This window comes from Biomphalaria glabrata, chromosome 9 (assembly GCF_947242115.1).
Source record: "Biomphalaria glabrata chromosome 9, xgBioGlab47.1, whole genome shotgun sequence".
Lineage (NCBI taxonomy): Eukaryota > Metazoa > Mollusca > Gastropoda > Planorbidae > Biomphalaria > Biomphalaria glabrata.
In genome coordinates this window covers 25,753,595-25,769,652 of record NC_074719.1, presented here as the reverse complement: position 1 = coordinate 25,769,652, position 16,058 = coordinate 25,753,595, and the positions used below count along the sequence as shown (strand labels likewise).

General features: G+C 31.6%; 2 protein-coding genes across 3 annotated transcripts; one reads left to right on the top strand and one right to left on the bottom strand.

Moving 5' to 3' along the window:
• Window positions 1–1,067: 1,067 nt before the first annotated feature.
• On the top strand, window positions 1,068–15,566 carry LOC106066763 (60S ribosomal protein L5-like). Its single transcript, XM_013225841.2, has 8 exons — window positions 1,068–1,197; window positions 6,020–6,089; window positions 6,250–6,365; window positions 6,509–6,643; window positions 6,803–7,005; window positions 7,095–7,272; window positions 14,988–15,076; window positions 15,402–15,566. The coding sequence occupies exons 1-8, from the start codon at window positions 1,195–1,197 to the stop codon at window positions 15,499–15,501; spliced, it is 894 nt and encodes a 297-aa protein (XP_013081295.2). The 5' UTR covers window positions 1,068–1,194; the 3' UTR covers window positions 15,502–15,566.
• LOC129928039 (uncharacterized) lies at window positions 8,175–12,598 on the bottom strand. 2 transcript variants are annotated; one of them, XR_008779629.1, is made up of 5 exons: window positions 11,301–12,598; window positions 8,896–10,195; window positions 8,713–8,777; window positions 8,476–8,557; window positions 8,175–8,368 (listed from the first exon to the last, which is right to left on the bottom strand). XR_008779629.1 is itself a non-coding variant. In XM_056039989.1 (5 exons), the coding sequence occupies exons 2-5, from the start codon at window positions 9,137–9,139 to the stop codon at window positions 8,304–8,306; spliced, it is 456 nt and encodes a 151-aa protein (XP_055895964.1). In that variant the 5' UTR covers window positions 9,140–10,195; window positions 11,748–12,592; the 3' UTR covers window positions 8,175–8,303. The 2 variants fall into 2 exon arrangements, 1 of the variants encoding a protein (XP_055895964.1); XM_056039989.1 differs by having other exon boundaries at window positions 11,748–12,592.
• Window positions 15,567–16,058: the final 492 nt, after the last annotated feature.

Sequence of the window (16,058 nt, the reverse complement as noted above, 5' to 3'; positions counted from 1 at the left end):
ATGTTTGTGTTATATCGACTTCGCCTATATCGGCTATATCTCCGAACTTTCAACGTGCATCAATAACAACGAGGATATGCTTTCATTTTTTTTTTGGTCCTCGTAACTCTGACACGTCTAGCGGTGGCGAAACCTTCGCTTATAGTGTAGATCAGATGTGTTCAGCTTTTTAACACTGCTAAAGATACAGCTTTGTCGATCTTTAAAAAGCCTGAAATTGATATTCCCATTGGCGAATGTCTTGCATTTCTATTAGGCCTTCCTTTATTTAAATCGAGTTTTAAATGCACTGGCTCTGTCAGGATCGAGATTTCTTAAAAGGGAAACAATATTCATTGTTGCCCCTTTAAGAGTGTATGATAGGCAGTTCTGCAGTAGGACCTACTACCGCCCTTTGATAGGTAATAAGAAACTTCCAAGACCATATCACAATTGGGAACATAATTCATAGTTAATAGAATAATGTTCATTTAATTTTGTAATGACGATGCCGGTCTACAAATAGGAGGCCCTACCGGCATTTAATTGGTAAAAAGAATATTCAAGGGGGCTTGTGCTCGAATACCTACTAAAGCTGGGCTGTGCTTGCCTATAGCGCCTAAAGGCAACTAAAAAACCTTCTCCGAGAGACCCCTCCCACCAAACAGAAATTTGCGCACTAAGCATGCTGTACCATAAAAAAAAAAAAAATACGCTATACAAAATTATTTCAAAGTTGTTGTTTTTTCACCTATGCTTTTCAATGGGAAAAAAATTCGTGTCGACAATGTTTGCCTCAAATATGTCACATCAGCCCTTTCACATAAAAGGCAGCGGATAAGCAACTATGGCGCATAGCCTATGCCATAGGGGTTCAATGATCGCGAGCCCATGACCAATAAGGGTCCATAAGGAAAAACTAACTAAAGGCAAAGTATCTTATAATGCTGACATCGTTTGATATTCTGAAAACGATCATATTTTTTTGTCCCTATGTTTAAAAAAAAATGTGTGTGTGTGTGTGTGGGGGGGGGGGGGTTCTAAACAAAATAATAAATCTGGTTTAAAAAAAAATTATTTCGTTACCGGCGAAACCCAAACAATCCACATTTTAAGTCGAGTACCTATGAACTTCCTTTTCCTGTTATACCCCGAGACCGATGCTATCGTGAAAATTAGAAGTTTCATAAACTTCTATAACTAATTTACCTAAACATGGTAAGTAAATATTTTGCTTATTAATAAATCATCTAAAAATGCATATTATAATCACCCACTTTTAGATACTGATGATTTGAATTTAACCTAGATTGTAAATGATAGAACAAACTGCACCATAGGTGATTAAGATCTATTTGTTTTGTCCCTTATGATACTTTGGTCATTAATATAAATTAAATGTAACTTGTTACGAAGTCAAGTGGTATCTAAAACACAAGTAGAACTATTATGCCATTTCCATTGATAATAATCATTATTGTCTGAATTGATCATATTAATAATAATTAATTTAAAAAATGTGATTGTCAATAAATATGATTCAATATTTCAATATCATGAATATAGAATATAGGTAGGGAGGTGAAATAAAAAATTGATCTTTGAAAAAATAATTTTTCGTTAGTACATCAAATTGACATCATTAAAATACTTATAATGAACTTTCCAATGGTGTTTAAATTATGACTGTATGTCTAATAGTTAGAAAGTTATGATTTTTTTTGTGTCGTTTTGGCCTAACATTAGGGAGTTCAGTGATAAAATAGTTATTTACTTATATGCAATGAAACCACTATAGCTAGATGGATAATTTTGAGATATAAATGACACAAAAAGAATTTTGAAAATCGGATTATTAGTTCAAAAGTTATAAATTTTTTAGTTAATTATTTTGACCTCTTCTTTGCCTTTGTATTTTACTTATTTGTTTGTCCCACTTTTGGTTGTCTTGTCTTACATTGTCACTTTGAATTATTTTTTTAATCTATATAGATCTAATTATTATTTAGCTTTTAAATATATATTTTAAGATACATTAAAATTAATATTCCTGTGATTTTTTAATGTTATTTAACTTTTAATTAACATTATGAAATATTTTAAGTGAGAAAATACGTTCATTGACATGGCATTCATTCATTTGACCCATTTATACATCCGGTAAGCACAAGGTGACCTACTTTTGACATCGCGAATGACGCGTAGGGAAAAAAAAAGAGGGCTGCGCGAGTGATTTGATTGGACCAAAATAAAAAATTACTTTCAATCAAAAGCCGCTGGAATTGTCAATACTTACAAAAAAACTAATTACACACATAGAATCGGCAAGTGATGAGCTTTAAAACGATGTTTGAAATTTTCTTAAGGGTCAACAGAATACGAAGATATTACAAAGAGAAAACTTCAACCTGCAACAGTTTCGTACACACTTAAGCTATCTTAATATTTCAAACAGTAATGGAAACGTCATCCATTTCTGCGTACAACGGTGTATCACATGACTATATACGACTTATATTTACAAGAGGCTTTTAAAAAGAAAATGGGATACCCTAACCTCGTTTCGCGGCGAAGTGGGACAAAAAAAATACGGACGATTTTTCAGGCGGACTGAACGGCCTACTAACATTGTTGACATGGAACAAGTAAGATGAGTCATCATGATAGCGTCTCTCTCGCTAAGCCAGCGAGACACACCTCCCGCTCAAAAAGTTAAAAAGTTGGAATTGAGTTTCGTAGAGGATAAATCTACTTATTAAATAAGAAATTTAATAGTAGATTTAGTATTCATAGTGAATTTTAGCTCACAAATCTGATTTCATTTATATTTATGAACTTTACTTGTTTAAAATGTAAATATTGATGAAATAAACAAATTATCGGGTCTAGATCTACAAGAATTGTCAGAGAGGTGGGGACAAAATGGCGGCGTTCTGATGGCAGAAAATAACAAAATATTTTAAAAGTGGGATCAAAATCGTCTGAAACAATTATTTTTCAAATGCGCTTTATAATTCATGCGACGACGATTAATACATAAAATCTATTTGAATATACCCAGAATATTAGGCCTTACATGGCCTCCAGTGGTTTTACATTGATGACGAAATTTTCTTATCAAAATTCAGTAAATTCTGAAAATCCCATAGCCCCCAATGGTAAACCGTATTTTCAAGTTTTTGAGCGATGCCACGGAGATATCGAGATAAAACTTGGCAGAATTATAGCCAGGCATGATATCTACCGTGGGAAAAAAAATGAATCATTGATCATTTTCCTGGACCCTGTATTGCTAAAAACAAAAAAATGAGTATTTTTTATAATAAATGTAAACATGACAAATAACTTTTAAAAAAAGCTGTAATTAAGCTTTATATAGGCCATGGTCTAAAGTAATCGATAACACAGGTTTAAAACTTCTCTTATTTCATTCAAAAGTGTACTAAATTTGCAAGTGTGGTTTATGTGGAAAAAAGTCAAAAACGCAATCTCAAGTTTATCGGTCATTTTTTACTTTCACACTTCCGCGTTTTTTCGCCTAGCTAATATAGTATAGGGATGTGAAATAAAAAAATTGTCTTTGAAAAAACAATTTTTCGTTAGTACATTATTAAAATACTTTGAAAGAACTTTCCAATGGTGTATAAATTATGAATGTAAGTTAAACAGTTAGAAAGTTATGATTTTTTTTGGTGGCGTTTTGACCTAACATTGGTTGACATGGAACAACGAAGTAGAGAGCGTCTCGCTCGCTAAGCCAGCGAAACAATTCCCCCGCTCAAAAAGTTAAAAAGTTGGAATTGAGTTTCGTAGAGGATAAATCTACTTATTAAATAAGAAATTTAATAGTAGATCTAGTAATATAAGTAAATTTCTAGCTCACAAATCTGATTTCCTTTATAATTATGAACTTCACTTGTTTAGAATGTAAAAATTGATAAAATAAACAAATTATCTGGTCTAGAGCTACAAGAAATGTCTGAGGGGTGTGGACAAAATGGGGGCGTTGTGATGGGAGAAATTAACAAAATATTTAAAAAGTGGGATCAAAATCGCCTGAAACAATTTTTTTCAAATGCGCTTTAAAATAAAAAAAAAAATAGAAGCGACCCAAAAAACTCTTTAAAATTTATTTAGACCTATACATAATTGCTATATCTACTAGCCTATGCAAGTTTTTGTTCTTAAAATAGTTTAGTTTTCATAAAAAAATTAAAAATCCCATAGGGAGCAGTGCAAATTTATGCATCAACATTATAATCGATAACAATTAAAGTGAACGTGGTATCGTGATAAAACTTGGCAGTAATATGGCCAGATATATATTCTATTAGCACAAAAAAAAATCAAGTTCTAAAATGTAGCCTGAAATGAGTATCAGTAAAAAGAAAAATACATATACTTTCAAGTACACAAAAAGTAAGAAAATACACATTTTTTTTTTAAAGTCCACATGAAAAAAGTGTTCCTCAATATAAAATGTATCCGTATTCACCTCCTTTAGCCAAGATTCCAATGGATTTAAAATCATAATCGATTTCAATTAAGTTTAAGGGCCTAAGTACAGAAAGTAAGAAAAAAACGATCTCAAAATTTGATGACATTTTTTAACTTCCGGTCTTATGGATTTTCACATATCTAATAGGGAGGTGAAAATAAAATTTATCTTTGAAAAAACAATTTTTCGTTAGTACATCAATAAAATACTTTAAAAGAACTTTCTAATGGTGTATAAATTATGACTATGTTTAACATTAAGAAAGTTATGATCTTTTTTGTGCCATTTTGACCTAACATTGGTTGACATGGAGAAAATGAAGTGAGAGCTTGTCGCTGGCTCAGCCGGCGAGGCACAACCCCCAAGGTCAAAAGTTACAAAATTGGAATTGAGTTGCGTAGACGATAGATCTACTTATTAAATAAGAAATTTAATAGTAGATCTAGTATTCGTAGTAAATTTCTAGCTCACAATTCTGATTTCATTTATATTTATGAACTTCAGTTGTTTCAAATGTAAATATTGATGAAATAAACAAATTATCTGGTCTAGATCTACAAGAAATCTAACTTTTTGATTGTACTAAATTCCATCAAAATAATATAGTTCAGTGATACTTGCTCTTAATTTATTATTTTTTAATTTCTGGGATGGAGAGTTACCTTCCCCTTAAGAATGTCATAAACAATACGGTGTCGCTTTCATTCAGCAATGATAAAAGAACTTGAAAACTAAATTTTTTTTTTTTTTCAACTTAATATTAATTTGCAATGGTACAGCTTTTGAGGGTAAGGTTATGAGCCTATTGTCTACAGTAAGATCACAGAAAGAACTGAATCAGGCATGGGCTGCATAATATCGCCTATACCAAAGTTGGAATTGAGTTCCATAAATGATAGATCTAGATCTACTTATTAAAAAAGAAATTTAATAGTAGATCTCTAGTAATAGTAGTAAATTTATAGCTCACAAATTAACTGACTTTTTTAGGAAAGAAAATAATATTATTGATTAGGCTGCATATCGGGGTAAAATCAATATCGTCAGTTAGGAAAGAAAGAGTTCAAACCTTGCGCTTCTCAGCTCAGGCTCGGGATTCTGTATTATCATGGTTTGAATGATTTTGGGAAAACTACTACTCAGGATTTTCCATAATGAAAAGAGCTTTAATAACTACTACAATGGAATTGTTCTTCTCTAACCTACTTTAAGCTAAGTGATTATGATTTATAGATCTCGACCATTTTCACATTCAAATAACAATGAAACCCATGTGACATGAAATAATACAGAGCTATCTCATTATGATTATGAAGTGAAATATGCTAATGAGTCAGTATGATTTACAAATGATTTCACTGTTGGAAAGTATGTTTCCATTTGGTAAACATGGTGTAAATCAGTTGTCATGAAAACAAAAGTCGCGTACATCTTAAAGACTAACTGGAAAATCCAACTAATGAAATCCTTATTCTGTAGAAACAGAACATGTTTTACTATTTGGTTTGATAAATAAAACATTATTAATGACATTATTTTAAGGGATTTGTGAAAGTTATCAAGAATAAAGCCTACTTCAAGAGGTTTCAAGTTAAATTCAAGAGGAGGAGAGGTTAGATCATTTATATTTTTTCTTTAGACCAATAAAGTTTTTCTGTCATTGGCACATTATATTATTTTAGATTTCTTTCTGATTTTTCTAATTGTGCTTATGAATTAAATACCAATATAAAAAGTTTCTTTTGGCTCTAAATTTTATTCTATTTTTATAGAGGGTGTTACTGACTACTATGCCAGAAAACGCCTCATCTTCCAGGATAAAAATAAATACAACACTCCCAAGTATCGTATGGTTGTTCGTTTTACTAACAAGGACATCATATGCCAGGTATAAAACTTATTTTATTAAAGACAGTTATTCACTTGTGCTATTCTCATAAATTGTCATGTTATATACACCTCTCAATTTGTTATCAGTTTCATGTTTGATAGGGACTAACCTGTTTTTTAATTGGCTTTTTTTTTTTCCAGATAGCTTATGCCCGTATCGAAGGTGATGTTATTGTATGTGCTGCATATGCACATGAGTTACCTAGATATGGTGTGAAGGTCGGGTTGACAAATTATGCTGCAGCATACTGCACAGGATTACTTCTAGCTAGAAGAGTAATATTTTTTTTTAATGTTCTACTACTTCCAGCATTATGTGTATTTTGTTTTACTTAGGCTTTAATGGATTAATTTATGTTATATAATCACATTCTGTCTTAACAATATTTTTAGTACTGATTATCAGTGTCTATTTAAATGTTGTTGTTTTTTCAGCTGTTAAAAAAATTTAAGTTGGATGAAACCTATGTTGGACAAGTTGAAGCCAATGGTGAAGAGTACAATGTTGAGAGTATTGAAGGTTCACCTGGTGCCTTCCGTGCTTACCTTGATGTAGGTCTTGTGCGCACCACAACTGGTGCAAGGGTTTTTGGAGCCCTGAAAGGTGCAGCTGACGGTGGCATTGATATTCCTCACAGGTAAATTATTTTTCAAATGTATATTGTAATCTTGCGACACATTTTTATCCGCTTTTATGAAATATTAATTGTTATTTATTATTATTCAGCACTCGGAGATTCCCTGGTTATGACAAAGAAAGCAAAAACTACAATGCTCAGGTTCATAGAGATCACATCTTTGGTAAACATGTTTCAAATTATATGGCCTATCTCCAAGAGAATGATGAAGAGGCATACAAGAGACAGTTTTCACAGTTTATCAAGAATGGAGTTATAGGGACACAGGTAAAGCAGATAATTATTTTTTCCTTATTGTTTAATTTTTTTTTTAATTATAAAAATCTAATAGTTAATATTGCTGTTACTGAAATTCAGTGTGGCTTGGATTTATGTAACATAATGTTTTCAAAAACAAATTATGTTTGGTCAAAGGATCTAAAAACTCATTGAGATCTTTGTATATTATATATGAGTGTTTCTCCAGTACTGGTGCCAAAAAGTGTCACATTATGCTAAAAATTAAAGTTGAAGTTTTTGGTTTCATTTCAACTGTATTCACTTCTTCAACCAGTTCACTTTAAGAATTTATCAATAGAAAATGAATTGCAAGATGTAGATTTTGACAGCAGTGTCTATTCAAGGGGTACCCCCTTTTGCGTCACAGGTGCATCACCGGGACACCACTTGATAATTTAACAACGACCAATTGATAAATTCATTGTATTTTAGCATAATATAACTGTCTTTATTGATATTAGTCTTTAGATACTGAAATTTATGCTTTTGCATAGAAAAAGTGGATTTGAGCTCAATTCAAAATTTGGGACACCGTAGCACCTGTGACACTACAAGTTAAAGTTTTTTTAAAAGATATTCTGTGAGAATATTGAAATTATTTTATTTTTGCACTAAAGTGATCCATTAGACTTGTTATTAAGTTCACTATTCTAGTCATATAGTACCCATTTGTAAAAATGCTGCTTTAATTTCACAAAATGTCGCGGGTGCTTCATGGGACACCATTTTTTAAAATAATGTTTATAAGTTTATATTTTTGTCTTATCTGTGCACAAGTGAATGATCATTATTATTTTTAATTATTGACAAATATATATTTTATATCTTTTGTTAGTTTTAACACACAGAAAAAGGTTTGAAAAAAAAAAGAAAGAAAAGAAAACACATAAAACTGTACACAAATTTTATTTGACAAATTCAGAAATCAAAACATTCCACTCTCAAACTATTGCCTTGGTATCAACATCACTTCAGTAACAATCCTGTCTGCATACACTAACTGTATGTCCTATATTTCTTTAATTTCTGTGCCTTTTAAAAAAATTATTTCTGCGCTGATCATCCAGGACTTCTATCACAACTCCTGTTAGAAAAAATTACCAGCAATGTTGAAAAGTTAATACTTCAATCTAAAACATACTTTGAACTTGTTTATTGAAATTAAAAGGTACACAGTGCAAAAAATTATACCTGGATAGAATATTTCCCCATACTTGACAATCACACAGCTATTTACAATGTACTTTTGATGAGTGAAGAAAATTGTTTGGGCCTGAAAAAACAACAACATGGGGCTGAAATACTTAATTTCTAAAATGAGTCTAAAATTATTTAGCAAGGTATATTATTAAAAAACAACTTATACAATACAGGTAACATAAGATTCAATGAAAATGTTTAAAATGTTTATATGTAAAAGCTCTTTACCTTTGAATTTGAGCATATGGGACTGACATCCAAAGAGTCTTCAAGATTTGACTGAGATTGCACTACTGAAGAAAAAGAAACAATTTCATTTAGAAATCAATTACGTAATTTTAAAATGAATAATGTTTTTTTCTCAGATAATTGTAAAGTGCTATTTAAAAATAAATAAATACAAGTACTTACCATTTTGTTTCTGAAGTTTGAACACCTTCCAAGAGCCACATATTTCATCATGCAGGCACTGACTGCCATATGAATTTCTGTATGGATAGCAGAAACAGCTTCTATTTCTGTAAGCAATAGTGTTAGGTGTAATACCTCTCACTAGGTCATTAAAAGATCCTTCTTTATTTACTGGTCGCCACTTTGATACCTTTTGCAGTGTACCATCACTCTGAACATACTCATCCGTCATCTTTGACCACATACTATACTCCACTCTGCTAATTCATCTGTGCAATTTTTTAAAGGCTCAATACTTGTTAATTAAATCCACACCACAGTTGCTACATGATCTTTCAATGCACTGCAGCTTATGAAAACAATTGGCATTAGTTCTTGGGCATAGAGTTAAGTCAAGTGATGAAGCTGGATTTATTAATGTCAGCTCTCTGTGTCCTTTTTTGATCAGAAATTTATTAATGCCCTCTATATAAAGAAAAATCTTCAAACACAACTCACATAAGCAAGACTGCATCTTATGTAAAGTAGCTTTTGCATGAAACGTTTTCCTGTTTGAGCACTAACAGATGATTGAGAGGGATCAGTTCCCTCTACTGTAAAAAATGAATATTGTTTCCAAGGCATTTTGTGCAATGCAATCACGTCATTTTTTTTCTTGCAATTTGTTCTGATTTGCACTTGGACATAAAACTTCTTGACCAAATGTTAGAAATGAGTAGCACAACCTCTGAGTTTGTTGTACTTACTAAGGATACTGCAGAGTACTTGTCTATGAGCACTAGACATCTGACTTTTTTTTTTGCTGGTGGAGTGTAGTTAGGTTTTGATACTTTCTTTAATGTTGTTTAGAAGGATGAGCTTTCTTCTCTCAGGTAGGCGCAGAAAGCGTATGTCATGGACAGCTTTTACTTTTTCTTGGGGAGCATATTTGTGTGAGACCATCAAAAACTGCAGCATATTTCTTGGGTGACCTAGGCAATTTCATCAAAGCCCTTGAAACAGCCATTCTTTTTGCCACTGGAGTCTGGAATCCAGTACCTAGTGATTCACCAACCTCTGCTGAGATGACATTAAGTGGACTATTAGCTTGCTGTTTTCTTTCTTTGCGTTTTCTGTTTATCCAAGCTTTTTCATGTGGGCTTAACTAGGCCCTGTATGCAGCTTTTCTCAACCTTTCCTTTTCTCTCTGCTCTAAAACAGCAACACGTGTTAGAGACTCAGGCTTTGATGCTTGTAAATTTAGAGTCTTTCTTGGCTTGTAGACGCCTTGAAACTCTAACAGATACTCCATTACTGAAATCTGTAATTTATAAAAAAATGTATAAGTATCTAAATAAATAGATCTATTATATATAATATAGGCCTACTAATAAATTTCATAAACATATAATATATTATATATTGGTGCATTATTTAAATCTAGTCTAGTAATGCCCATAATTGCTTGATAGGGATAGACTCAATCAATAGTATAGGACTAGTACTGTTAATTATATTAACTTAAGTTATAATCATTCAGTGGTAGACTGAAAGAACTGAATATAATATAATTGAATATACTGTATAAACAATACAATGGAAATTAAGTGCAGGTTAAACCAAACTTTGTTTTAGATACTATCTACATTTTAATATAGAATAGGTCTATAATATAGATCTAGTCTCTAGATATTTTTCTAGATACTGGTCAATTTAAAGAAAAATATATTATTAAATCTAAAAATAGATTCTAAATCTAGTCATAAATGATCTAGTCTAGAGTCACTAGTCTAGATTCATAAAAGATCTAATGATTTCTAATCTAATAATCTAGTTTAGATCTAAATCTAGATAGTGAATTAGATCTAGACTGACTAGACTATTCTACTCTACTCTAGGTCTAGATCAAGACTCAAGAGTAAATCTAGCTATAATATAATGAATTACATAATTAGATCTAGATCTAGAGTAAATCTAGATAATGAATTACATAATTAGATCTAGATCTAGAGTAAATCTAGATTTAGGTCTAGAGGTCTAATCAGTCTAGATTTCTAGATCTAGAGTTAAGCTCTTTAAAGTTTTAAAGACAAGTGTCCGAGATGCGCCTCAAACGAAAGATCTAATAGTTCTAAATCTTATTTACAGTAATAAGTAAATTTTAATTATTTAATATTTCTTAAACAGTACCGCTTTATTTCTTTTAGATGTAGCTAATATTATCTGACACTGTAAAATCTTTAACAAACTATCACTAAAATCTATTTGGACTTAACAGACGCAAACTAGGACACCATTTGTAAACAAACGGAGTAGTGTCCACTGAAACGCCCCAAACGATGTAAAGTAAAATTACAAAAAATATAAAATAAAAGATGTCAATAAATGTTCATTTAAAATGATTAATTATGAAAATAGTTTATTACATATATTAAAATCATTTAATCTTAATTAAAACTTCCATGAATACAGAAAACGTAACAAATCCTGAACTCGCATTAGACGCTACATGTGACGCCATAATTTATGCATGGAAAACACCAGCACGGGGTCCCAAGGAGCGCCTCAACGCCTAATCCAATTTACTTCTCAAAATAAAAACAAATTAATTATTTTAAATCGCTACACACGTCTACTATTACATCAACATAATTGTTTTAGAAATATAAACTTTTTGTTTAGTAACAGGCTTTAAAATTGATTAACTTTACGATTTAAGACTAAATTGTGTTCAAGACGCTTCACGTGACGTCATGATTGAATGGTTAAATTTAGTAACCTCGTAATAAAAAAAGCACTTCGATTTGGATATTGCAATCAAACTTATTTGTAATAAGCTTAAATTTCAGTAGAATAATGAAATATCTACGTACCTGATGGGTTGTTGATTCACAAAAAACAGATTAAATGAGGTTTTTGTGCAAGATTGCCGGCGATTGATCGTGTCGACGCTTGAGGCGCATCAATGGTTTATTGTGGGACACGCTATTGTTTACGTACTCCTGTTAATTACTACGCCAGTATTTCCAGCGGAAACGGCACTTCTTTTGTTCTACACAATACCTGTGATGCTCAAAAGAACTCTCATTCATAAAAAGTAGTGTTGTGGGAAAAATAATCCCATTCTTAACACACGCAGCACAGGCGCTTCATCTGGGACACCTCGACCTATTTTAAGCTCGTTATGCATGTTTAGAAAGCTTTTAACAAAAAAAATACTTTAAAAGAAATCTTTAATGCTTGTTGTAACAGAAATGCAATGTTGAGCATATTATTTATTTCTTGTTTACAATTCATAGAGGATTGTAATTCCGTATAAAGTGGGACACATCGCGATGCGCCTCAAACGCCTTTTTGTGACCGTGTTTAATCAATATTTTAATAACCTTGAGAAAAACTAAATAATGACATTGAAATATGAGGATCTTGTTAACATATTCCAACAAAGATGGAAGTTTTATGCCCCTTGGTTTTAGTACGATATTAATTCAATCATACCATGGTGTTCCGTGTTACATCAAAAGCTGCCATTTTGGGTAGTAATTTCACACATTTTTTACAATTTCAATATTTCCCTAGCACCTTATGAGCTCAAAATATCAAAATTTATAGATTAACCATTTCTTAATGCAATGTAATGCAAATTGTCACATTTGAATAACAATCTTATGAAATACGGACTTTTTAGTGAACCAATACCTAGTTGTAACCAGTACTGGAGAAACACTCATATATATATAATAGTTTTAGTTCTATGCCAGTTGTTTGTTTTTTTTTTGACAGTTTATAGATTAACTCATCAGCTACTAAGCCCATACCTAAGCAGCATCTCTCTAAATACTAAGCAAAGGGAGGTAACTCCAAAACATCAATAGACTGACTTTACAAAATATATTTTAAAAACATAAAACAATATCTATCAATAACATAAAATACTTCTAAAAAAAGAGAAATGGATGACCTTTAAAATGATGTATAACTTGAATAGGTTTTACAAGATTAACCCACGAAGCGTCGTCGGTCGATTATATCGGCCGACATTTCGTTTCTGTGGCGTCCTGGCCGATATAATCGGCCGACTTTAGACTGATGATTTTCTATTCCAATCCACGTTTTAAAGTGACCATTTTTAAACTTCAGATCTATTAGACATTCTTCTTCCTGTCAGATCCAAAAATAGCCCATTTCCCCATCTGTTTTTGTGTTTACATGTTGATTATTCACCGGCGAATTTTTCTTGCAATGTCCGATGCTAGCCCGGGTCCATGAGATGTTACAAAACATAAAGTTTCAAATACTTTTAGTTGTTCTTTTTTAATATTACAATTAGATTTAGATCTAGGAATAATGAGAATATTTTATATATTAGATCTAGATCTATTCATGAAGTGGCCGATGATTTATGTCCGTACTGTCCGTAGTCATCTAAAGTCTAGAGTCTATATCTAGACTCTAGACTAGAGATCGGACTGGATCTGCACCTAGACCTAGTCAAAATTTAGTGAAATTTAAGACATTTTAAGATAGATTGAAGCATATTAATGATAATATTGACTTCTTTATGCATTAAGTATTCTATTTTTTCAATCTTTAAATGCTTTTAACTTAACTGAACAAAAAAAAAACGATTTTTATCTATTTTTTTTTCCTTCACTGTTACTTGTATTAAAAGGGTAACCAAGTCACTAAAAAAATTATTTTTTTTTTCAAATCTAATGGTCCATTTTTAACAAAATTATATCTATTTATAAAGGAAAATGAATGGGCTATCCAATTACATCAAAACTTTTGTTATAGCTCTAAAAATGTTTCTCACAGAGGTCAGTAAACAAGCTTTTTTGTTGATAAAAAAAATCAATCATACTAATTAGGTCAGGGTCAAGGTCAAGGTCAACTGATCAAATTCAGGTGTTCAATATATGATCTATAGTGTTCGCTGTCCAATTACCTTTCAGAATATATATAAAACATGGATATCAACCTTCACTTTATGGCATTTTAAGACCATTTTCTAACATGCATTAAAAATGCTAAAACTCCCCGAACGCCACAGAAAAGTTTCTTAAGACGCTTCGTGGGTTAAAACAATAAAAACAACAGGTAAAGACGAAAATTTGTTCGAGTGCCTGATTTTTTTAAGACTGGTGGACCCCCTCCCCCCATCAGATCTGTAATTTTTGGTAATATTTTAATTTTACCCAAAGACCAGTAATGTTTTTAAGTTGGAATTTAGTAGGCCTATACAATAAACATTATGCTTATTTATAAAATCTGTATACGTCTTGAGTATTTACTGACTTTCACTGGGTACGCGTGAGGCCCTTAGTTGCCTGAACATGGCATCATGCTGATGTGGTTCTGCATGTGTCTCAAATTTCATGACTTCTAGCATAACAAAGTAAAAGTAATCAAACCACTGTCCAAACCAATGTTGTGTACGCCCCCAACTAAGATCTAAAGTTTTCATGTGGTAAATAAAAACTGTTCAAAATATCAGTCAAAGATGTTGAAGATTCATTGACGCTAGATCCAGAATAGTCTAGATCTAGGCTAGATGATCGATCTAATATTTACTTCACTCTCTCTCTGAATCGGACTAGATCTAAGTCTAAATGTAGCGCTAAATTCTAATGATCAATGTCCTGATCAATATCAAGTTCATTATTAGCTGTATTTAGTGTATTATTTGCGATAACGGGTCTAAAAATTGAAAGGTCATTGAGAAAATGGCCTGTGCAGCTAAGAAAAATTGAAAAAAAAAATCAACAAACTTCGAAGGCCCATAGAAACTGAAGCGAAAGACGTAAAAACATCCGGGTTTTTTTAACGAAACGATCTATATTTCTACTTTTTAAAAAACCCAGCCAGCTCAAAATAACACCACGTGTCGCGCAGGAAAACGAGAGCTACGCAAGTCACGCTGTATGTGTTCTGTGGCGGGCGCATTTGGGCGCATTAGTACTGAGGGTGGAAGGGCGCATTAGTAGCTAATGAGTTAAATTATTATTCTTAATATTAAATGATTTATTTATTATTTAATACCATTATGATAAATCATTTATTTTATAGTTGTGGAAAAAGCTGTAATTAATAATTTACTTATGTTCTTTCAGGTTGAGGAGATGTACAAAAAAGCACATGCTGCCATTCGAGCTGATCCAGAAGCTAAACCTGCAGCTAAGAAGGAGGTGACAAAGAAGAGGTAAAATACTTTTATTATTTTGTGTTTTTATTGTTTCAATTTGATATTTTATTTTGAGCATTAAAATAAATGAACTTCCATATTTTCCCAGTGAAATATTTCTAAAATTTAGTTAGTCGTGCTCATATGTTTGTCCTTTGAAAGGTCATTTGTAGTAATTGATCCAACCCATTTTATTCTTGCACTCAGAGTGGTTGTACAAGTCAAAAAGAAATTTTGATTATCTACCTATAAACAACAGTTATTTATTTTTTTTTCTTAATGCTATATAAAGATTATAGTTAATCCCAATTAAAATTTATGAAATTTTAAAATTTTTCTTTAGGTGGAACCGTGTGAAATTGTCCAATGCACAGTGCAAGGCACGTGTTGCACAGAAAAAAGAAGCTTTTCTCAAATCTCTGAGTGCTGAAGCAGCTGAATAATTGTATTAATGCTGGAATTTTAAGAACTTCAGTTTGACAGAGAAATAAACAGTACAATTAAAATACTTTTCCTCTTAGTTTTACTTCTTAAAATGTGACTAACTTTTGTGAATAATATTAACTTTCTAAAACAACAAAAAGGCCTTTTTTTAAGATGATGAACCTTTGCACTTACAACTTACCCTCAGTACAATAAATGATCAAGTTAAAACTTGATCTGAGAATGGATGTGGGGCAAATATGTATGTAAAATTGTTATATTGTTATACCACTCACTCTTTTTCATTGAGAATAAATCTTGTTTATTTATATAAATAAATATTTACGAAAATTGTACACTACATAAACCAAAAATTAAGCTACTAGTAAAATAAATCATACAATACTTTCATCTTAACTGTTGCAGTATTTAACTTAACTACACATTCATTTGGTTTTTTTTTCATCCTATGCACAAAAAAATTATAATTGCTTGGTGGAACTAATATATATTTTGACTTGCTACAACTGGCATTTAACAGAAGTGTATGTTTTAACAAAAGCATGGACAATTCATA

Excerpts from the sequence above, each read along its gene's own strand:
- LOC129928039 (XM_056039989.1), bottom strand. The coding sequence starts at position 9,139 with ATGTGGTCAAAGATGACGGATGAGTATGTTCAGAGTGATGGTACACTG. Across the intron at positions 8,558-8,712 it reads CCATATGCTCAAATTCAAAG|GCCCAAACAATTTTCTTCAC; the intron begins GTAAAGAGCTTT and ends TTGTTTTTTCAG. Across the intron at positions 8,369-8,475 it reads TGGGGAAATATTCTATCCAG|GAGTTGTGATAGAAGTCCTG; the intron begins GTATAATTTTTT and ends TTTTTCTAACAG.
- LOC106066763 (XM_013225841.2), top strand. Across the intron at positions 6,366-6,508 it reads ACAAGGACATCATATGCCAG|ATAGCTTATGCCCGTATCGA; the intron begins GTATAAAACTTA and ends TTTTTTTTCCAG. Across the intron at positions 7,006-7,094 it reads GGCATTGATATTCCTCACAG|CACTCGGAGATTCCCTGGTT; the intron begins GTAAATTATTTT and ends ATTATTATTCAG.